Source organism: Taudactylus pleione, unplaced genomic scaffold, assembly GCF_031769625.1.
Source record: "Taudactylus pleione unplaced genomic scaffold, aTauple2 ptg001463l, whole genome shotgun sequence".
Classification (NCBI taxonomy): Eukaryota; Metazoa; Chordata; class Amphibia; order Anura; family Myobatrachidae; genus Taudactylus; species Taudactylus pleione.
In genome coordinates, this window is record NW_028285861.1 from 43,362 (window position 1) to 68,089 (window position 24,728).

The 24,728-nt window shown below is 46.3% G+C and overlaps 1 protein-coding gene across 4 annotated transcripts; it reads left to right on the plus strand.

Annotated features, from left to right (window-relative positions):
- Nucleotides 1–99: 99 nt before the first annotated feature.
- Nucleotides 100–21,772, plus strand: ZNF668 (zinc finger protein 668). 4 transcript variants are annotated; one of them, XM_088463807.1, is made up of 2 exons: nucleotides 100–507; nucleotides 19,319–21,771. In XM_088463807.1, exon 2 carries the CDS (start codon nucleotides 19,328–19,330, stop codon nucleotides 21,026–21,028), a length of 1,701 nt encoding a protein of 566 aa, XP_088319933.1. In that variant the 5' UTR covers nucleotides 100–507; nucleotides 19,319–19,327; the 3' UTR covers nucleotides 21,029–21,771. The 4 variants fall into 4 exon arrangements, with proteins under 4 accessions (XP_088319933.1, XP_088319934.1, XP_088319932.1 ...); XM_088463808.1 differs by lacking the exon at nucleotides 100–507 and adding an exon at nucleotides 4,079–4,103; XM_088463806.1 differs by lacking the exon at nucleotides 100–507 and adding an exon at nucleotides 10,865–10,942 and having other exon boundaries at nucleotides 19,319–21,772.
- The last annotated feature ends 2,956 nt before the right edge of the window (nucleotides 21,773–24,728 follow it).

Genomic DNA, 24,728 nt, shown 5'->3' on the forward strand with positions numbered 1-24,728 from the left:
AGATGGCGGCACGGGGGCCGGCGGGTGCCCGGTCTAAAGATGGCGGGGGGGGAGCGGCCGGCAGGAATGAAAAGGCTGCCACTCACAAGATGGCGGGCAACGGGTGACTTCAAAGGACGTATCACTACAGCAGCGCCAGCGGCTGATGTGGGCGGTGTCCTGGCCGCTGCGCCGCGCTGGTGAGGTCCTGCTTGAAACAAAGCAGGAAAAGGAGCGTTCCGGCCGGCACAGAGCTGACCGTGCTGCGGAGACGCCGGCGGGAAGCTGACACTGTCCGGTCAGGGAGAGCCGGACACTGCCACCGCACAGCCTGACCACGGTGACTCCTTCATCCCCGAACACTCACTCCTGTCAGGGGACAGTTTATTGTAACGGACACCGACTTCCGGCACCGACTCCTCCTCCCACCCCCAGGGTCCTAGGTCCGGCCATGTTACGCTTTGTCTGCTGGCAGGGAGCTGCTGAGTGCCTGCTGGGTGTATAACTCCCATCATCCCCTGACAGCAGGTATATATTATATATGTAATATCTGTGTGTCCTGTATGTTACACATGTCTCCTATTACTATTATATCTGTGTATTATATATACAGTATGTCCTATGGTGTATAACTCCCATCATCCCCTGACAGCAGGTATATATTATATATGTAATATCTGTGTGTCCTGTATGTTACACATGTCTCCTATTACTATTATATCTGTGTATTATATATACAGTATGTCCTATATGGTGTATAACTCCCATCATCCCCTGACAGCAGGTATATATTATATATGTAATATCTGTGTGTCCTGTATGTTACACATGTCTCCTATTACTATTATATCTGTGTATTATATATACAGTATATCCTATATGGTGTATAACTCCCATCATCCCCTGACAGCAGGTATATATTATATATGTAATATCTGTGTGTCCTGTATGTTACACATGTCTCCTATTACTATTATATCTGTGTATTATATATACAGTATGTCCTATATGGTGTATAACTCCCATCATCCCCTGACAGCAGGTATATATTATATATGTGTTATCTGTGTGTCCTGTATGTTACACATGTCTCCTATTACTATTATATCTGTGTATTATATATACAGTATATCCTATATGGTGTATAACTCCCATCATCCCCTGACAGCAGGTATATATTGTATATGTAATATCTGTGTGTCCTGTATGTTACACATGTCTCCTATTACTATTATATCTGTGTATTATATATACAGTATGTCCTATGGTGTATAACTCCCATCATCCCCTGACAGCAGGTATATATTATATATGTAATATCTGTGTGTCCTGTATGTTACACATGTCTCCTATTACTATTATATCTGTGTATTATATATACAGTATGTCCTAGATGGTGTATAACTCCCATCATCCCCTGACAGCAGGTATATATTATATATGTGTTATCTGTGTGTCCTGTATGTTACACATGTCTCCTATTACTATTATATCTGTGTATTATATATACAGTATGTCCTATATGGTGTATAACTCCCATCATCCCCTGACAGCAGGTATATATTATATATGTGTTATCTGTGTGTCCTGTATGTTACACATGTCTCCTATTACTATTATATCTGTGTATTATATATACAGTATGTCCTATATGGTGTATAACTCCCATCATCCCCTGACAGCAGGTATATATTATATATGTGCTATCTGTGTGTCCTGTATGTTACACATGTCTCCTATTACTATTATATCTGTGTATTATATATACAGTATATCCTATGGTGTATAACTCCCATCATCCCCTGACAGCAGGTATATATTATATATGTAATATCTGTGTGTCCTGTATGTTACACATGTCTCCTATTACTATTATATCTGTGTATTATATATACAGTATGTCCTATGGTGTATAACTCCCATCATCCCCTGACAGCAGGTATATATTATATATGTAATATCTGTGTGTCCTGTATGTTACACATGTCTCCTATTACTATTATATCTGTGTATTATATATACAGTATGTCCTATATGGTGTATAACTCCCATCATCCCCTGACAGCAGGTATATATTATATATGTGTTATCTGTGTGTCCTGTATGTTACACATGTCTCCTATTACTATTATATCTGTGTATTATATATACAGTATGTCCTATATGGTGTATAACTCCCATCATCCCCTGACAGCAGGTATATATTATATATGTGATATCTGTGTGTCCTGTATGTTACACATGTCTCCTATTACTATTATATCTGTGTATTATATATACAGTATGTCCTATGGTGTATAACTCCCATCATCCCCTGACAGCAGGTATATATTATATATGTAATATCTGTGTGTCCTGTATGTTACACATGTCTCCTATTACTATTATATCTGTGTATTATATATACAGTATGTCCTATATGGTGTATAACTCCCATCATCCCCTGACAGCAGGTATATATTATATATGTAATATCTGTGTGTCCTGTATGTTACACATGTCTCCTATTACTATTATATCTGTGTATTATATATACAGTATGTCCTATATGGTGTATAACTCCCATCATCCCCTGACAGCAGGTATATATTATATATGTGTTATCTGTGTGTCCTGTATGTTACACATGTCTCCTATTACTATTATATCTGTGTATTATATATACAGTATGTCCTATATGGTGTATAACTCCCATCATCCCCTGACAGCAGGTATATATTATATATGTAATATCTGTGTGTCCTGTATGTTACACATGTCTCCTATTACTATTATATCTGTGTATTATATATACAGTATATCCTATATGGTGTATAACTCCCATCATCCCCTGACAGCAGGTATATATTATATATGTGTTATCTGTGTGTCCTGTATGTTACACATGTCTCCTATTACTATTATATCTGTGTATTATATATACAGTATGTCCTATGGTGTATAACTCCCATCATCCCCTGACAGCAGGTATATATTATATATGTAATATCTGTGTGTCCTGTATGTTACACATGTCTCCTATTACTATTATATCTGTGTATTATATATACAGTATGTCCTATATGGTGTATAACTCCCATCATCCCCTGACAGCAGGTATATATTATATATGTAATATCTGTGTGTCCTGTATGTTACACATGTCTCCTATTACTATTATATCTGTGTATTATATATACAGTATGTCCTATATGGTGTATAACTCCCATCATCCCCTGACAGCAGGTATATATTATATATGTGTTATCTGTGTGTCCTGTATGTTACACATGTCTCCTATTACTATTATATCTGTGTATTATATATACAGTATGTCCTATATGGTGTATAACTCCCATCATCCCCTGACAGCAGGTATATATTATATATGTGTTATCTGTGTGTCCTGTATGTTACACATGTCTCCTATTACTATTATATCTGTGTATTATATATACAGTATGTCCTATATGGTGTATAACTCCCATCATCCCCTGACAGCAGGTATATATTATATATGTGATATCTGTGTGTCCTGTATGTTACACATGTCTCCTATTACTATTATATCTGTGTATTATATATACAGTATGTCCTATGGTGTATAACTCCCATCATCCCCTGACAGCAGGTATATATTATATATGTAATATCTGTGTGTCCTGTATGTTACACATGTCTCCTATTACTATTATATCTGTGTATTATATATACAGTATGTCCTATATGGTGTATAACTCCCATCATCCCCTGACAGCAGGTATATATTATATATGTAATATCTGTGTGTCCTGTATGTTACACATGTCTCCTATTACTATTATATCTGTGTATTATATATACAGTATATCCTATATGGTGTATAACTCCCATCATCCCCTGACAGCAGGTATATATTATATATGTGTTATCTGTGTGTCCTGTATGTTACACATGTCTCCTATTACTATTATATCTGTGTATTATATATACAGTATGTCCTATGGTGTATAACTCCCATCATCCCCTGACAGCAGGTATATATTATATATGTGTTATCTGTGTGTCCTGTATGTTACACATGTCTCCTATTACTATTATATCTGTGTATTATATATACAGTATGTCCTATATGGTGTATAACTCCCATCATCCCCTGACAGCAGGTATATATTATATATGTAATATCTGTGTGTCCTGTATGTTACACATGTCTCCTATTACTATTATATCTGTGTATTCTCTGCCTCTTAGTGCAGCATAATCAAAATCACCACTGTGATAAGACTCAAATAGCAAGAGATGAAATAGCTGTAAGCCAGATAATGTATAAAGCATCTTTATCTGAACCGAACATTGGGCCTAATTCAGACCCGCTCGCAAGCGGGTCGACGTTGGCCGAGTGCGCATGCTCGAGACCCGAATAGCGACGGCCAAACCGTCGTTATGGGTCTTGCACCAGAGGGGGCGTGCTGTCAATGGTGATTGACAGCACGCCCCCTTTGGTAGGCGTGCTGGGGGCGTGGCTGCCCAGACGGAGGCGTTCCCATGGGAACGCCTACCGTCTGGGTCCGGCCCCACTGACATCACTAGTGATGTCAGTGGGAGTGCTTTTGGCTCTGATAGAGCCGAAAGCACTCCAGGGCTTGCGGCCACGAGACCCTACCGCAAGGGTCTCGTCGCAAGCCCGATGGTCGCGATGGTCTTGACCATCGCGACCATCATTTCGGCCGCTCACTATAGCTGTGGGTGGTCACCCACAGCTATGTGAGCGGCCAGGAGGCCGTTCAAAAAAGACAACAGCCCGGCCCTGATTCAGAGCCATAAGCCGTTCCCCTCAGCCTTCGCACTTAAAGATGTTTTAAAGGAGATTCACTTTCCACGAAAAAGACATAGGCCCTCATTCAGAGCCGTACGCTCTGAGCAGAGCGCACGCTCTGAATGAGGGCCGGGCTCCATTTTCATGGAGCGTCCTCCTGGACGCTCGTATAGCTGTGGGTCACCACCCACAGGCTATACGAGCGTGCATTTTGATGGCCGCGATGGTCGTGACCATCGCGACCATTGAAATTGCGAGCCGGAGCCTGCGGTTGAGGTTTTCAACCGCAAGCTCCGGAGTGATTTTGGCTCTATCAGAGCCAAAATCACTCCCACTGACATCACTAGTGATGTCAGTGGGCCGGCTTCTGACGGGAGGCGTTCCCGTGGGAACGCCCCCGTCAGGGAGGCACGCCCCCGGCACGCCCACCAAAGGGGGCGTGCTGTCAATCAACATTGACAACACGCCCTCTTTGATCGGACACAACGAGCGAAGGAAAGTCCTTCGCTCGTCGTGTCTGGCGCATGCGCACGACGGAGCTCCCTCCGTCGTGCGCATGCTCAGTGCAGACCATCGACCCACTTGCGAGCGGACAGCCGCTCGCGAGTGGGTCTGAATCAGGCCCATAATCCGACCATGGAGCAGCACAGATGGTGTAATGGTCAGCATTACTGCCTCACAGCGCACTGGGGTTGTGGGTACGGCCCTGACTGTGTGTGGAGTTTGTATATTCTTCCTGTGCTTGCGTGGATTTCCTCTGGGTGCTCCGGTTTCCTTCCACACTCTAAAAATATACTGGTAGGTTAATTGGCTCCCAACAAAAATGAACCCTAATGTGTATGTGATAGGGAACATAGGGCCTGATACAGACCCGCTCGCTAGATGCGTTCGCACGCGGCCATCAGCTGCCAAAGTATGCAAATCCCGCGATCGCACGCCAAGGCATCAGCATGCCCACTATGTCTTGGCGTGCGATCGCTGTGTGTATTTAGACGCCCATCAGCCTGTCTTAAAACGCCCACTTTCCCTTAGTGATACACGTCGTCTCCAGGAAGTGTATGCAACCATCGGTAACATCGGACCCACATGCAGCACTTGTGGCTGACCATACACACTGAAGCGCTCGCAGAGCTTGCGGTAGGGTATTTCAGCCATGTGACGTGTATTATGACGCTGCGTCTTAATTATGCACGCCTCTGAAACGGCGTTAAGACGCTCAGACACGCCTGCGTTCGCACCATCTCTCCCCCATTTCTATCGACCAACCCCTGTTACCAGGCGTCTCTGTACAAGGGGAGCGATCGCTTCGCCATCGCATGGACTGGTTCGCGCACGCGCAGTGCATCATACGCATGCGCAGATTGCAAACATCAGCAGGCTACGTGCGAACGCAGCCTAGTGAATGGGTCTGAATCGGGCCCATAGAGTGTAAGCTCCACTGGGGCACGGACTCATGTGAATGGCCAAATATTCTCAGTAAAGCGCTGCGGGATATGTGTGCGCTATATAAGTAACTGGTAATAATAACAGATCAAATGTAAAATATTTTTAAGAAATGGTATAAAATTAGTGTACAGGAATAACAAATCTATGCGCTTATCTGACGCCTGCCCTCCTCCTGGAATAAAGAGGTTTTGTTGGATACGGAGCCTCTTGAGCGCCGCCTTCAACTTGGATATACATCGAGGAAAAAAGGAAAGCAACTGAGCGATACACGATTTTACCTCAGGGAGCGCCATATCATCCCTATAATTTGGGACACACGTGAATGTGTTCTGTGGCTGTAATGGAGACTTGAAGTTAGCCAGCTACAGAACCTGTGTAACTCATATGTGTCTCGAATTAAGAAAAAAATAAATAAATAAATAAAATAATAATTAAAAAAATATATATGGGGTGGACATATATACAGTGCATCCGGAAAGTATTCACAACACTTCACTTTTTCCACATTTTGTTATGTTACAGCCTTATTCCAAAATGGAATAAAATCATTTTTGTTCTACTCACAATACCCCATAATGACAACGTGTAAAGTTTTTTTTACGGTTTTTGCAGATGTAATTAAAATAAACAAACTAAGAAATCACATGTACATAAGTATTCACAGCCTTTGCTCAATACTTTGTTGATGCACCTTTTACAGCAATTACAGCCTCAATTCTTTTTGAATATGATGCCACAAGCTTGGCACACCTATCTTTGGGCAGTTTCGCCCATTCCTCTTTGCAGCACCTCTCAAGCTCCATCAGGTTGGATGGGAAGCGTCGGTGCACAGCCATTTTCAGATCTCTCCAGAGATGTTCAATCGGATTCAAGTCTGGGCTCTGGCTGGGCCACTCAAGGACATTCACAGAGTTGTCCTGAAGCCACTCCTTCGATATCTTGGCTGTGTGCTTAAGGTCGTTGTCCTGCTGAAAGATGAACCGCCGCCCAAGTCTGAGGTCAAGAACGCTCTGGAGCAGGTTCTCATCCAGGATGTCTCTGTACATTGCTGCATTCATCTTTCCCTCTATCCTGACTAGTCTCCCAGTTCCTACCGCTGAAAAACATCCCCACAGCATGATGCTGCCACCACCATGCTTCACTGTAGGGATGGTATTGGCCTGATGATGAGCGGTGCCTGGTTTTCTCCAAACATAACGCCTGGCATTGATGCCAAAGAGTTCAATCTTTGTTTCATCAGACCAGAGAATTTTGTTTCTTATGGTCTGCGAGTCCTTCAGGTGCATTTTGGCAAACTCCAGGTGGGCTGCCATGTGCTTTTTTACTAAGGAGTGGCTTCCTTCTGGCCACTCTACTATACAGACCTGATTGGTGGATTGCTGCAGAGATGGTTGTCCTTCTGGAAGGTTCTCCTCTCTCCACAGAGGAATGCTGTAGCTCTGACGGACTGACCATTGGGTTCTGACTGACTAGGGCCCTTCTCCCCCAATCTCTCAGTTTAGACGGCCGGCCAACTCTAGGAAGAGTCCTGGTGGTTCCAAACTTCTTCCATTTACGAATAATGGAGGCCACTGTGCTCATTGGGACCTTCAAGGCAGCAGATATTTTTCTGTACCCTTCCCCAGATTTGTGCCTCGAGTCAATCCTGTCTCGGAGGTCTACAGACAATTCCTTGGACTTCATTCTTGGTTTGTGCTCTGACATGCACTGTCAAGTGTGGGACCTTTATATAGACAGGTGTATGCCATTCAAAATCATGTCCAAACAACTGAATATACCACAGGTAGACTCCAATTAAGCTGTAGGAACATCTCAAGGATGATCAGTGGAAACAGGATGCACCTGAGCTCAATTTTGAGCTTCATGGCAAAGTGAATACTTATGTACATGTGATTTCTTAGGTTGTTTTTTTGTTTTTGTTTTTTTTAATTAAATTTGCAAAAATCTAAAAAAAAAAATTTCCACATTGTCATTATGGGGTATTGTGTGTAGAATTTTGAGGATAAAATGAATTTATTCCATTTTGGAATAAGGCTGTAACATAACAAAAAAAAAAAGTGAAGCGCTGTGAATATCAGTATGCAAAGGTGATGGTAGCTAGTGTCACCGTACTGTGACATCTTGGAGTTGCCAAGACCTGCATCAGTTGTAATCTGACCTCTCGAGAGTCAGTGTGAACACCGTCTAGGCTGCTCAAGGCAAGGCAGGCATGATAGTGGGTGCCTGGCGGATAGGCCGTTCCATTTCCGAAGTTGTGTGGATATTCAACATTCCTCGATCAATGGTGTCACGTGTGTACCAGGAATACCTCATGGAAGGCCTTACCGTCCACCATGGCTGGACACAGGTGCTCAATGATCGTGACCAGCGGCGCCTGGCCAGAATTGTCCGTGGTAACAGACAAGCGACACTGTTTTAACTCACATCCACATCCAGTGCAGGAGGTACCAGACGCGTATCCAGCAGGTCAGTGCAACGTTCTTTAGCTTCCATGGGATATGAGAGCAGAAGACCCACCAGAGTGCTCCTGTTAACACTACGACACCGGACACAGACCCTCACCTTGGGTCTACATGTAAATAGAGATTTGGTGGCACTGAGTGCAATGACCAACTACACAGGCAGCCGGTAGTTACCAACGTTTCAGTGTCGCAACAACATTTTTGTCAGAGTGCATACAGAAGCAAAACCACTTACCAGTCAAATACCCGCCACCGGGACTGTCTATGGTGTCGTTTCACCAGCTGGGGCCTGCACTGCGTCTGGGGGAGTCATGGGTGTAGCGGGATTGAGCATCACAGAGGTCTACACCAGGTGATCTAGAATAAAGCGGTGCGATTAGTTGAAGTGTAGCAGTGTTTGCAAATACGCGCTATAGCGCGTATTTTACCCCATATCGGGGACTGGGGACTCACTTTTTTAAAGTCCCCGGGGACGCGCTGTGGCCAATCCCTGACAGCTGGCTGCAGCACAGCGCGTCCCCCTGCAGTAACAGACACAACGCTGTCTGTTAGAGCAGCCAATGAGAGACTCTCATTGGCTGCTGCTGTGGAAAGCCGTGCTGAGATCAAGTGTCCGATCCCAGCATCGGCACACCGTCCGTGCCCGGCGCTGGGACAGTGTTCGTTCCCAGCGCCGGGTAAGCCACCGCGGCGGGTACCTGGTGAAGGGACCGCCAGGTCCCTTCCACCAGTGGTGGCGGGAGAAGCTTGGCTGCGGGCGCGAGCTGAGCGGAGCTCGCTGCCCAGAAGCCAAGTAGCGGCGGCAGTGGTTTGGCACTGGCCGCGAGCCAAAAGCATCAGCCAATAGGAGGCAGACGCGATGAGCCAATCGCGGCTCGTCGCGTTATAGCCCCGCCCACTCGCGGCGTCTTGAATAGACGCTGCTGAGCGGGAACGCGATCAGTCTGTCGGCCCAGGGGAGGAGTGAAGACCTCCCGAAGAGAAGAGCGGCGCGGCAACAGCACCGGCGGCCGCGCAAGAGGCAGAAGACGGCGTGATCAGGAAGGAAGAGGCGGTGCCGGTGGCCAGGACGGGCCAGTGGCAGAAGACTGAAGCTGAGGACTGCGGGGGAGGAAAGCTTCTTCCACCATACTAGTAGGCGGCCTTGGGCCACCGGTATTTTACTCCTTCCTAGACCACCAGGGTTGTCGGGCACTAGGCCCGTGGGATAAATTCAGGCAATAGGCCTGTGGGTCTCTAGGCGGGCACAAGGCCCGGGCAACATAGGGGGCATTAGGCCTAATTGAAGATATATGCCCCCCAAATAGGTGTGTGACTTCGGCATTTGGCCCAGGTCACTAGGGGGCCCACCTATTTGCCCTTTAGTGGCCTAATGCCCAGGTCACTCACACCTATTAGGGGGGCAGATGCCTTCATTGGACTGCTTAGGTGGTCTGACAGGCATAAGGGGGGCACTGCACAGGGGGACCTCTCCTGGGGGCACTGCACAGGGGGACCTCTCCTGGGGGCACTGCACAGGGGGACCGCTCCTGGGGGCACTGCACAGGGGGAAAGTCATATTACCTGAAAGATCATGGAGGCATTAAAACATGCATTTTAGGGGCATGTGGGGATGTGTGGTGGTATATGGGGAGCTCTAAAGCATAAATTATGATGGGACCCAGAAATGGTCACGTAGGACCCCATTTTTTTAAAGTGGTGGGTCCCTGGGACCCACAAATTTTGTCGCTCACCGCGATCACTGTGTAGTCATGGAAATGTATGTATGTGTATATAATACATTATACATATATATATATATATATATATAATTTTTATTACACACTAATTAGCCATAACCACTGACAGGTGAAGTAACACTGACTATCTCATTACAATGGCGCATTGTAACGGCGCCCTGCTGAAACAGTCTAGCACAGGGGTTCCCAACCATGGTTCTCAAGGCAGTAGTGATATCCATGCTTGAGCACAGATGGTTAAATCAAAATAACTGAGGTACTAATTAAGACACATGTGCTCAAGTATGGCTATCCTTAAAACCTGTAGTGATGTCATTCCTAGAACATACACCTTATATTGGGAAACTATTGATGTCGCTTCTAGAACATACACCTTATATTGGGAGAGTAGTGATGTCACTCCCAGAGTTGAGAGTTACGTGATGTTTATCTAGGTGACGCATCTGGAGGAACGCTTTTTGATGGCTCTTTCTGGTTCTCCTTACCAGGCTTCCTCCGTGATGTCTGCAGGCCAGGGGGAATCTCTAAAGGATATCAAGGTAATGGTTGAGCAAGAGTCCCCTGGCTATGTGTACTGTGGACGTCGCCTCCGCTGTCTGACCTGCCGCAAGACCTTTCCAAATCAGCCACGTGCCAAGCGCCACCTCCAAGCGCACTGGGTAAATGAGAACCCCCAAGTCTCCAACTTCCAAGAGACGAGAGCCGGGAGGAGAACAGCGGCATCAGTGTGTGCACTGCGACAAGTCCTACAAGACGGCGTCCCTGCTGAGGAGCCATGTGCGAAGCCACACGGGAGAGAAACCCTGCCACATGGGAGAGAAACCCTTTGTGTGTAAAGAGTACAGGGACATGTTTTCACTTCCTATTGGGCATATTCAGTTAGGCGCAGGGGTTAAACTCCGGGTTTCAAACCTAGAGCCAATCAGTTGTTCTGCATTTTAATCGCGTGGAATACTCTGGGTTAACATGCGGTACCCCATAGATTCCTTGGAAAAATACTGGAATCTGAAGTTCCCCGTCTGTGATAACCCCACAGGCTGCATATACAGTGTATTTCTCTTTCATCCATCTGGGGGACACCTCTAGAACATGGGGTTAGTGAGGGTCGAGGAGCCAGCCCCCCCTCCCTTCTTACACTCTCTCTCTCTACTCCGCTAAACCCCCTCCTTACCAGAGACACCAGCTACAGAACTGTGCTCTGATATGGGGCTCCGGCGGCAGACAGCTGCCAGCAGGATGTAGAGTGCGGGCAGGGTGAGCAGGAGGTCCGGAGTAACCCGTGGCGGTAATTCGGCCAAGGGGTGCAGTATAGTAAGGCAGCTGGGGGTCGCGGTGCAATGCCGGGACAGGCTGCTGAGAGAGAGCTGTGCTGGCGCGGTGTTCTCTTTGGAAGCAGTCCAGTATGCGAGGTTACATTCCCGGATGTTCCAATTAAACATTCTAAAGAATTGGATGAATCTTTCTATTTTCGGAAGAGATTGTCATTTATGCCTGAAGTAAATGCTTTTTTTTGCAGGGTGTCTTACACATGCAGGCACCATACATCCCATAGAGCATTGGGACTTAAATCTTGTGCTGTCAGCAGTTCAGTTACCACCTTTTGAGTGATTACAGGAGGTGGACTTGAAGGGGGTAACTTGGAAATTAGTTTTTCTGTTGGCTATATCATCGGCTAGCAGGGTGTCAGAATTAGGGGCTTTATCTTGTAAGGCTCTATATCTGGTTTTCCCGAAGATACGGCAGTGTTACGTACACTTCCTTCCGATCAACCTAAGGTTGTGTCTGCATGCCATCTTAATCACGATACAGTCATTCCGTCCATGACTGGTTCAGGCAAGACCAGTAAGGGGTGTCAGTTGTCTCGGTTACATGTCATTAGAGTGTTAAAGTTCTATCTGGAGAAGATGGCAAGTATGAAGAATGGATAAACTGCTTATACTTTGACGCTAAGAAAAGAGGCTGGACGGCATCCAAACAGACTATCCAGATGGATTGGGGCTACAACTTAGCAAGCACATGAGGGGGCTGAGACCTATTCTAGCCAGGATTTCAGCTCATTCCACTCGCTCGGTTGGTGCATGGTGGGCGGCGCGGCATGGTGCCTCTGCGGAGCAGTTATGTGGAACCGCTATGTGGTCCTCATTCACCTAATTTTACAGATTCCATGACTTTGCGTCCAAAGATGCTGCGTTTGGACGAAAAGTATTACGTATGGCCACGGCTGTACAAACACCACCCTTGGGGCAGCTTTGGTACATCCCCCATGGTCTAGAAGTGTCCCCCTGATGGTTGAAGGAGAAAATAAGATTTTTAGTACTTACCGTTAATTCTCTTTCTCCGAGTCCATCTGGGGGACACTTTGGGTTCTCCCTTATTTGGTTGTACGTGGAAGGTAGATGCACTTCTGTCCTTAGTTCTTCAGCCTATCCCAAGGGCTTATTGAGCTCAAACTGAGGAAGGGGTTGGAGGGGAGAAGCTTATATACCTCCAAGAAAAAAGTGAACCTATTAAGTGCTGGCTCCTCAACCCTCATTAACCCCATGGTCTAGAAGTGTCTCCCAGATGGTCTTGGAGAAAGACAGATTTAATTATAAGTAACAAAAATCTTATTTTTTTCCACGCAGCTCCTGAGCGTGTAAGGAAAAGTTGGCGTTATGAGCAGGGATGCAGGACCTGATTTAATACGGCAGGGTTTATTGGATAATGCACCTACAGTGCCTTGCAAACGTATTCACACCCCTTTGAATTTTTCATGTTTTTTTGCTTCACAACCTGGAATTAAAATGGATTCTGTGAAGGTGTGCATCATTTCATTCACAGAACATGCCTACAACTGTGAAGTTGTGGGTTTTTTTTTATATTGTGAATCAAACAACATTTAGGACAACATAACAGAAAACTTCAGCGTGCATAACTATTCACCCCTCTAAAGTCAGTACTTTGTCAAACCACCTTTTGCGGCAATTACAGCTGCAAGTCGCTTTGGATAAGTCTATGATCTTGCCCTTGGGATTTTTGGCCATTCCTCAGGACAAAACTGCTCCAGCTCCTTCATGTTGGATGGTTTCCGCTTGTGAACAGCAATCTTCAAGTCTGACCACAGATTCTTAATTGGATTGAGATCTGGGCTGTGACTAGGCCATTCCAACACATTTACATGTTTCCCCTTAAACCACTCGAGTGTTACTTTAGCAGTATGCTTCGGGTCATTGTGCTGCTGGAAGGTGAGCCTTCGTCCCAGTCTCATATCACAGGCAGACTGGAACAGGTTTTGCTCAAGAATATCCCTGTATTTAGCACCATCCATCTTTCCCTCGACTCAAATCAGTTTCTCAGTCCCTGCTGCTGGTGATCTTGGGGTGATGGGATGTGTTGGTTTTGCGCCAGACATAGCGTTTTCCTTGGTGGCCGAAAAGTAAAATTTTAGTCTTATCTGACCAGAGCACCTTCCTCCATACATTTGGGGAGTCGCCCACATGCTTTTTGGCAAAATCAAATTGTGTCTTCTTATTTTTAGCACTAAGTATTGGCTTTTTCCTGGCCACTCTTCCATAAAGCCCAGCTCTATGGAGTGTACGGCTTATTGTGGTCACATGCACAGATACACCAGTCTCTGCTGTGGAACTCTGCAGCTCCTTCAGGGTTACCTTGGCTCTCTGTGCTGCCTCTCTGATTAATGCCCTCCTTGCCCGGTCTGTGAGTTTTGGTGGGCGGCCCTCTCTGGTTTGTTGTGGTACCATGTTCTTTTCATTTGATGATGGATTTGATGATGCTCTGGGGGATCATCAAAGATTTGGATATTTTTTATAACCCAGCCCAGAATTGTAATTCTCAACAACTTTGTCCCTGACTTGTTTGGAGAGCTCCTTGGTCTTCATGGTGTGATGCCTCTTGCTTAGTGGTGTTGCAGCCTCTTGGGCCTATGAGAAAAGGTGAGTTTATACTGACAGATCATGTGACACTTAGATTTCACACAGGTGGGCTTCATCTCACTAATTATGTGACTTCTGAAGTTAATTGGTTGCACCAGAACTTTTGAGGGGCTTCATAGCAAAGGGGGTGATTACATATGCACATGCCAATTTTCAGAATTGTATTTATAAAGATTCTTTTATATATATATATATATATATATACATTTTTTTTATATTTTTTTTTCACTTCACCAAATTAGACTATTTTGTGCAGATCCATCACATAAAATTCAGATATAAAATAAAATAATTTACAGGTTGTAATGTAACAAAAAAGGTAAAAAGCCAAGGGGGGCGAATACTTTTGCAAGGCACTGTATTTGCGTCTTTTCACTGGTGATTTTTATTATGCTGCACTAGTTTTTTTTTTTTTTTTCGTCTACAAATTTATTGAGATTGTGTGTGGGATCTACTAACGGAGATAGCTGCCGCTTTATATAAGCACCCTAGACACGAAAAGGATTGTTGGACACTATTATATGGACATTTGGGTTTAGTGCAGCATATTATATTTTTCCTTCTATGGAGATATATTTATATATTATGTCCTATATGGTGTACTATGCCCATCATCCTCTGACAGCAAGTGTTCCCCCCTTATCCCCATATATCTAATGTAAATGTCTTATCTGTATCATGTCTGTGTCACTCCCAGAACATACATCTTACATTATGAGATAATAGCGATGTCACTCCCAGAACATACACCTTATAGTGGGAGAGTAGTGATGTCACTCCCAGAACATACACCGTATATTGGGAGAGTAGTGATGTCACTCCCAGAACATACATCTTACATTATGAGATAATAGCGATGTCACTCCCAGAACATACACCTTATATTGGGAGAGTAGTGATGTCACTCCCAGAACATACACCGTATATTGGGAGAGTAGTGATGTCACTCCCAGAACATACATCTTACATTATGAGATAGCGATGTCACTCCCAGAACATACACCTTATATTGGGAGAGTAGTGATGTCACTCCCAGAACATACACCTTATATTGGGAGAGTAGTGATGTCACTCCCAGAACATACACCTTATAGTGGGAGAGTAGTGATGTCACTCCCAGAACATACACCTTATACTAGAAGAGTAGTGATGTCACTCTCAAAAAATTGACCTTATATTGTGACTAATCTGTCTTCTCTGTATCATGTCTGTGTCACTCCCAGAACATACACCTTATATTGGGAGCATAGTGGTATCACTCGTAGAACATACACCTTATATTGGGAGCATAGTGATGTCACTCCCAGAACATACACCTTATATTGGGAGCATAGTGATGTCACTCGCAGAACATACACCTTATATTGGGAGCATAGTGATGTCACTCGCAGAACATACACCTTATATTGGGAGCATAGTGATGTCACTCCCAGAACATACACCTTATATTGGGAGCATAGTGATGTCACTCGCAGAACATACACCTTATATTGGGAGCATAGTGATGTCACTCGCAGAACATACACCTTATATTGGGAGCATAGTGATGTCACTCACAGAACATACATCTTACATTATGAGATAGCGATGTCCCCTCCAGAACATACACCTTATATTGGGAGCATAGGGGTGTCACTCGCAGAACATACACCTTATATTGGGAGCATAGTGATGTCACTCGCAGAACATACACCTTATATTGGGAGCATAGTGATGTCACTCGCAGAACATACACCTTATATTGGGAGCATAGTGATGTCACTCGCAGAACATACACCTTATATTGGGAGCATAGGGGTGTCACTCGTAGAACATACACCTTATATTGGGAGCATAGGGGTGTCACTCGCAGAACATACACCTTATATTGGGAGCATAGTGATGTCACTCGCAGAACATACACCTTATATTGGGAGCATAGTGATGTCACTCGCAGAACATACACCTTATATTGGGAGCATAGTGATGTCACTCGCAGAACATACACCTTATATTGGGAGCATAGTGATGTCACTCGCAGAACATACACCTTATATTGGGAGCATAGTGATGTCACTCGCAGAACATACACCTTATATTGGGAGCATAGTGATGTCACTCGCAGAACATACACCTTATATTGGGAGCATAGGGGTGTCACTCGTAGAACATACACCTTATATTGGGAGCATAGGGGTGTCACTCGTAGAACATACACCTTATATTGGGAGCATAGTGGTGTCACTCCCAGAACATACACCTTATATTGGGAGCATAGTGGTGTCACTCCCAGAACATACACCTTATATTGGGAGCATAGTGGTGTCACTCGCAGAACATACACCTTATATTGGGAGCATAGTGATGTCACTCGCAGAACATACACCTTATATTGGGAGCATAGTGATGTCACTCGCAGAACATACACCTTATATTGGGAGCATAGGGGTGTCACTCGTAGAACATACACCTTATATTGGGAGCATAGGGGTGTCACTCGTAGAACATACAGCTTATATTGGGAGCATAGTGGTGTCACTCCCAGAACATACACCTTATATTGGGAGCATAGTGATGTCACTCGCAGAACATACACCTTATATTGGGAGCATAGTGATGTCACTCGCAGAACATACACCTTATATTGGGAGCATAGTGATGTCACTCGCAGAACATACACCTTATATTGGGAGCATAGTGATGTCACTCGCAGAACATACACCTTATATTGGGAGCATAGTGATGTCACTCGCAGAACATACACCTTATATTGGGAGCATAGTGATGTCACTCGCAGAACATACACCTTATATTGGGAGCATAGTGATGTCACTCGCAGAACATACACCTTATATTGGGAGCATAGTGATGTCACTCCCAGAACATACACCTTATATTGGGAGCATAGTGATGTCACTCGCAGAACATACACCTTATATTGGGAGCATAGTGATGTCACTCGCAGAACATACACCTTATATTGGGAGCATAGTGATGTCACTCTCAGAACATACACCTTATATTGGGAGCATAGTGATGTCACTCACAGAACATACATCTTACATTATGAGATAGCGATGTCCCCTCCAGAACATACACCTTATATTGGGAGCATAGGGGTGTCACTCGCAGAACATACACCTTATATTGGGAGCATAGTGATGTCACTCGCAGAACATACACCTTATATTGGGAGCATAGTGATGTCACTCGCAGAACATACACCTTATATTGGGAGCATAGTGATGTCACTCGCAGAACATACACCTTATATTGGGAGCATAGTGATGTCACTCGCAGAACATACACCTTATATTGGGAGCATAGTGATGTCACTCGCAGAACATACACCTTATATTGGGAGCATAGGGGTGTCACTCGCAGAACATACACCTTATATTGGGAGCATAGTGATGTCACTCGCAGAACATACACCTTATATTGGGAGCATAGGGGTGTCACTCGTAGAACATACACCTTATATTGGGAGCATAGTGGTGTCACTCCCAGAACATACACCTTATATTGGGAGCATAGTGATGTCACTCGCAGAACATACACCTTATATTGGGAGCATAGTGATGTCACTCGCAGAACATACACCTTATATTGGGAGCATAGTGATGTCACTCGCAGAACATACACCTTATATTGGGAGCATAGTGATGTCACTCGCAGAACATACACCTTATATTGGGAGCATAGTGATGTCACTCGCAGAACATACACCTTATATTGGGAGCATAGGGGTGTCACTCGTAGAACATACACCTTATATTGGGAGCATAGGGGTGTCACTCGTAGAACATACACCTTATATTGGGAGCATAGTGGTGTCACTCTCAGAACATACACCTTATATTGGGAGCATAGTGGTGTCACTCCCAGAACATACACCTTATATTGGGAGCATAGTGATGTCACTCGCAGAACATACACCTTATATTGGGAGCATAGTGATGTCACTCGCAGAACATACACCTTATATTGGGAGCATAGTGATGTCACTCGCAGAACATACACCTTATATTGGGAGCATAGGGGTGTCACTCGTAGAACATACACCTTATATTGGGAGCATAGGGGTGTCACTCGTAGAACATACACCTTATATTGGGAGCATAGTGGTGTCACTCCCAGAACATACACCTTATATTGGGAGCATAGTGATGTCACTCGCAGAACATACACCTTATATTGGGAGCATAGTGATGTCACTCGCAGAACATACACCTTATATTGGGAGCATAGTGATGTCACTCGCAGAACATACACCTTATATTGGGAGCATAGTGATGTCACTCGCAGAACATACACCTTATATTGGGAGCATAGTGATGTCACTCGCAGAACATACACCTTATATTGGGAGCATAGGGGTGTCACTCGTAGAACATACACCTTATATTGGGAGCATAGTGATGTCACTCGCAGAACATACACCTTATATTGGGAGCATAGTGATGTCACTCGCAGAACATACACCTTATATTGGGAGCATAGTGATGTCACTCGCAGAACATACACCTTATATTGGGAGCATAGTGATGTCACTCCCAGAACATACACCTTATATTGGGAGCATAGTGATGTCACTCGCAGAACATACACCTTATATTGGGAGCATAGTGATGTCACTCGCAGAACATACACCTTATATTGGGAGCATAGTGATGTCACTCGCAGAACATACACCTTATATTGGGAGCATAGTGATGTCACTCGCAGAACATACACCTTATATTGGGAGCATAGTGATGTCACTCGCAGAACATACACCTTATATTGGGAGCATAGTGATGTCACTCGCAGAACATACACCTTATATTGGGAGCATAGTGATGTCACTCACAGAACATACATCTTACATTATGAGATAGCGATGTCCCCTCCAGAACATACACCTTATATTGGGAGCATAGTGATGTCACTCCCAGGGTAGAGAGTTGTGTGATGTTTATCTAGGTGAACACGTTTTGATGACACTTTCTGGTTCTCCACCAGGCTTCCTCCATGATGTCTTCAGGCCAGGGGGAACCTCTAAAGGATATCGAGGTGATGGTTGAGCAAGAGTCCCCTGGATATGTGGATATCGAGGTGATGGTTGAGCAAGAGTCCCCTGGCTATGTGTACTGTGGACGTCGCCTCCGCTGTCTCACCTGCCGCAAGACCTTTCCAAATCAGCCACGTGCCAAGCGCCACTGCCAAGCACACTGCATAAAGCAGGACCCCAAGTCTCCAACTTCCAAGAGACGAGAGCCAAGAGGAGAACAGCGGCATCAGTGTGTGCACTGCGACAAGTCCTACAAGACGGCGTCCCTGCTGAGGAGCCACGTGCGAAGCCACACGGGAGAGAAGCCCTTTGTGTGTAAGGAGTGTGGAAGAGCCTTCATGCAGCCCATTTGCCTTCGGGTGCACATGGCCACACATAGTGGGCAGCTACCATTCCCTTGTGGGCAGTGCGGAAAAGCTTATGCCACCCCATCCAAGCTGCGAATCCATGAGCGGCTCCACACGGGAGAGCGTCCGTTCTCTTGCCCTGAATGTGATAAAGGCTTCGCTGACCCTTCTGTTTTTCGGAAGCACAGACGTAGCCATGCCGGGCTGCGGCCATACCAGTGCCAGCTGTGCCAAAAATCTTACAGCGAGCTGAAGGACCTAAAGAACCATGAACGAAGCCACACGGGGGAGAAGCCTTTCCTGTGTTCATACTGCGGAAAGGCGTTCTCCCGTGCCTCTTCTCTCACCTGTCACCAGCGCATTCACGCTGCAGAGAAACCTTACAAGTGCCCCATCTGCAACAAAGACTTTACCCAACTGTCGTCCTACCAGAGCCACCAAAGGACGCACTCTGGTGAGAAGCCTTACTTATGCCCTCAGTGCGGCCGCATGTTCTCAGACCCGTCCAGCTTTCGCCGGCATCAGAGAGCTCACCAGGGCGTCAAACCTTACAGCTGCGACAAGTGTGGCAAATCGTTTCGGCAACCGGCCGACTTAGCAATGCACCAGCGTATCCACACAGGTGAGAGACCGTTCCGCTGCCCGGACTGTGACAAGACTTTTGTGGCATCCTGGGACCTAAAGCGCCACCGGTTGTCGCACAGCACAGAGCGGCCATTCCAGTGCACGGAATGCGGGAAAGGCTTTGCTGAGCGTTCTGGACTAAGCAAACACCAACGCTCGCACAGCGGCGAGAGACCCTATAAGTGTGAGGAATGCGGGAAGACCTTTATCGTGTCTTCCAGCCTTAGGAAACATGAACGCACCCACATGAAATCGAATCGAGAGCCCAGCAAGAAGAAGGAGGAATCCACCACCTGTGAGAAGTGCGCCATATCGTTTCGTAGCATGATGGACCTGAGGATTCACCAAAGGTGCCACCCGGAGATGCGGCCGTTTCGCTGTGACCGCTGCGAGAAGGGCTTTGTGGACAGTGCCAGGCTGAAGAAGCACCAGAGAATACACAGCGATGTGCGACCCCACATGTGCCCACAGTGCGGCAAGGGCTTCCTTCGCCCCTCCGACCTACGCAAGCACCAGCGGACACATGCCAAGGGGGTTAAAGGGGAGGAGGAGGAGGAAGAGATCACTACATTGACGCTCCATCCAGCGCCAGAGGAACCTCAACCTCTGTTTGATCCTCTGGTTTCCTTTTTAGAGAAGGTCGCAGAAGGAAACATGGATGTGATCGAGCCTTCACCCACATCAAGCTGAATTTTCCTTCTCCAATGTGGTTCTCTGTTGCCTACAATGATCTTTACTACTTCATGACCAAACAGGACTGCATGGACCATCCAGGTTGGACTGGTAACGTAGACCCGGCAAAGACAGCCATTTTGTGCGCACTGGCTCAGCGATATCACTAGTTCCTAGGGAACTGATAAACTCAATAAGCTGCTTTTAAGCTAGAAAAGGGCCACATCTCCATGTGTGTACGAGACCGGACCCCTTACAGCTGAATTTACTATGAAATCGCCAATAGTTGATCAACAATCCTGGCCTATATCTCGTACCACAAACCTATGAATGCGGTACACGTTCTGGGAAATGTGTGTAAATGTGAATTGTTTTGGTGCAAAAAGGACGGCAGTCATTGGCCATTTTCCAGATGGTTGTCGCCGCCATATTGCGTCTCGCACCCTCTCTGGATAACAGGGATTACAGCGGAATATTTATAGCTGTGACTAGCGCTGCTCACCCGGGCGGGATATCCATAGTGACCATATGTTCCGGTTTGCTGAGTAGCAGAGATTTGCACAGATATCGTTCCCTACTACAGGGAGAGGATGATACAAGACCATGTATTTTTCCCCAAATAATAAATATTACTTTTCCTGAGAATGAAAACCTGATTCCTTCTTAGAGAGCACCTGGTTCTTACACGCGTGGCGGCGTTCTCTGCGTTTGTATCGGATGTCTGCGTTGTCGTTAGTTCCTAATGGATGGATTAGAGCAGTGTTTCCCAATCTCCGCCATTACAGTCCAGGTTTTAAGGACATTCCATGCTTGAGTCCAGATCGCTAGATCAAATTGACTGAAGTGCATGGATTTCCTTAAAACCTGGACTGCAATGGCGGGGTTTGGGAAACCCTAAATCAGTGTTGGCTAACCTTGACACTCCAGCTGTTATGGAACTACATAACCCAGCATGCACTGCTACAGTTTTGCTATTAGGGCATGCTAAAACTGTGGCAGGGCATGCTGGGATATATAGTTCCACAACAGCTGGAGTGTCAAGGTTAGCCAACACTGCCCTAAATTAAGGTCCCCATACACAGAGATTGATTGTGGCAATTCTGCAATCGATTGAAAAAGGGAAAGATTTTTATACACAATCGATTGCAAATTGCACGATTGCTGCAATCAATCTCTGATGTATGGGGGCCTTTAGAGGCATTAAATGATATACACACCTGAGCTGAATCTATGGTTATCCAATTTGCCTCAAATGTGACTTTCTAATGAGCATTGAACCCTTTCAAGTAGATGAAGTCACTGCACAAGGGTCATGTGACCAGGCGCGGGGTGGTGGTCTGTGGTGGTGGTGGTGGTTTTTGCAGGACTTCTAGGGTTTAATCGCAAACATAGCAATAGCTTTATTTGTACATATAAGGTAACAAGCACCTGGCAAGTGTTGAGTATTTTTCCTCATTGTACTAACATAATTGTGAAAGCATGTAGGGTTTTATAGACCTTCCTCTTGTATTTTTATTTGGCATCTGGCTATGTTAATCAATCTATTCAGTGCTGATATATAATAGAAGGTAGACGCAGAGGAGCAGGAGTGAAGCCAGGTGCAGAGTGACAGGAGAGAAATGCAGTCACAGGGGCAGGAGAGAAATGCCGTCACAGAGGGACAGGAGAGAAATGCCGTCACAGAGGGACAGGAGAGAAATGCCGTCACAGAGGGACAGGAGAGAAATGCCGTCACAGAGGGGCAGGAGAGAAATGCCGTCACAGAGGGGCAGGAGAGAAATGCAGTCACAGGGACAGGAGAGAAATGCAGTCACAGAGGGACAGGAGAGAAATGCAGTCACAGAGGGACAGGAGAGAAATGCAGTCACAGAGGGGCAGGAGAGAAATGCAGTCACAGAGGGGCAGGAGAGAAATGCAGTCACAGAGGGGCAGGAGAGAAATGCAGTCACAGAGGGGCAGGAGAGAAATGCAGTCACAGAGGGGCAGGAGAGAAATGCAGTCACAGAGGGGCAGGAGAGAAATGCAGTCACAGAGGGGCAGGAGAGAAATGCAGTCACAGAGGGGCAGGAGAGAAATGCAGTCACAGAGGGGCAGGAGAGAAATGCAGTCACAGAGGGGCAGGAGAGAAATGCAGTCACAGAGGGGCAGGAGAGAAATGCAGTCACAGAGGGGCAGGAGAGAAATGCAGTCACAGAGGGGCAGGAGAGAAATGCAGTCACAGAGGGACAGGAGAGGGGCAGGAGAGAAATGCAGTCGGAGAGGGGCAGGAGAGAAATGCAGTCACAAAGGGGCAGGAGAGAAATGCAGTCACAGAGGGACAGGAGAGGGGCAGGAGAGAAATGCAGTCGGAGAGGGGCAGGAGAGAAATGCAGTCACAGAGGGACAGGAGAGAAATGCAGTCACAGAGGGGCAGGAGAGAAATGCAGTCACAGAGGGGCAGGAGAGAAATGCAGTCACAGAGGGGCAGGAGAGAAATGCAGTCACAGAGGGGCAGGAGAGAAATGCAGTCACAGAGGGACAGGAGAGGGGCAGGAGAGAAATGCAGTCGGAGAGGGGCAGGAGAGAAATGCAGTCACAGAGGGACAGGAGAGAAATGCATTCACAGAGGGACAGGAGAGAAATGCAGTCACAGAGGGACAGGAGAGAAATGCAGTCACAGAGGGGCAGGAGAGAAATGCAGTCACAGAGGGGCAGGAGAGAAATGCAGTCACAAAGGGGCAGGAGAGAAATGCAGTCACAAAGGGACAGGAGAGGGGCAGGAGAGAAATGCAGTCGGAGAGGGGCAGGAGAGAAATGCAGTCGGAGAGGGGCAGGAGAGAAATGCAGTCGGAGAGGGGCAGGAGAGAAATGCAGTCGGAGAGGGACAGGAGAGAAATGCAGTCACAGAGGGACAGGAGAGAAATGCAGTCACAGAGGGACAGGAGAGAAATGCAGTCACAGAGGGACAGGAGAGAAATGCAGTCACACAGGGGCAGGAGAGAAATGCAGTCACAAAGGGTCAGGAGAGGGTCAGGACAGAAATGCAGTCACAGAGGGGCAGGAGAGAAATGCAGTCACAGAGGGACAGGAGAGAAATGCAGTCACAGAGGGACAGGAGAGAAATGCAGTCACAGAGGGGCAGGAGAGAAATGCAGTCACAGAGGGACAGGAGAGAAATGCAGTCACACAGGGGCAGGAGAGAAATGCAGTCACACAGGGGCAGGAGAGAAATGCAGTCACAGAGGGTCAGGACAGAAATGCAGTCACAGAGGGGCAGGAGAGAAATGCAGTCACACAGGGGCAGGAGAGAAATGCAGTCACAGAGGGACAGGAGAGAAATGCAGTCACAGAGGGACAGGAGAGAAATGCAGTCACAGAGGGACAGGAGAGAAATGCAGTCACACAGGGGCAGGAAAGAAATGCAGTCACACAGGGGCAGGAGAGAAATGCAGTCACAGAGGGGCAGGAGAGAAATGCAGTCACAAAGGGGCAGGAGAGAAATGCAGTCACAAAGGGACAGGAGAGGGGCAGGAGAGAAATGCAGTCGGAGAGGGGCAGGAGAGAAATGCAGTCGGAGAGGGACAGGAGAGAAATGCAGTCACAGAGGGACAGGAGAGAAATGCAGTCACAGAGGGACAGGAGAGAAATGCAGTCACAGAGGGGCAGGAGAGAAATGCAGTCACACGGGTAGGAGAGAAATGCAGTCACAAAGGGTCAGGAGAGGGGCAGGAGAGAAATG

Coding starts and splice junctions, on each gene's coding strand:
- ZNF668 (XM_088463805.1), top strand. CDS start 11,067: ATGAGAACCCCCAAGTCTCCAACTTCCAAGAGACGAGAGCCGGGAGGA. Junction 11,232..19,318: donor ACATGGGAGAGAAACCCTTT/GTGTGTAAAGAG, acceptor GTTCTCCACCAG/GCTTCCTCCATGATGTCTTC.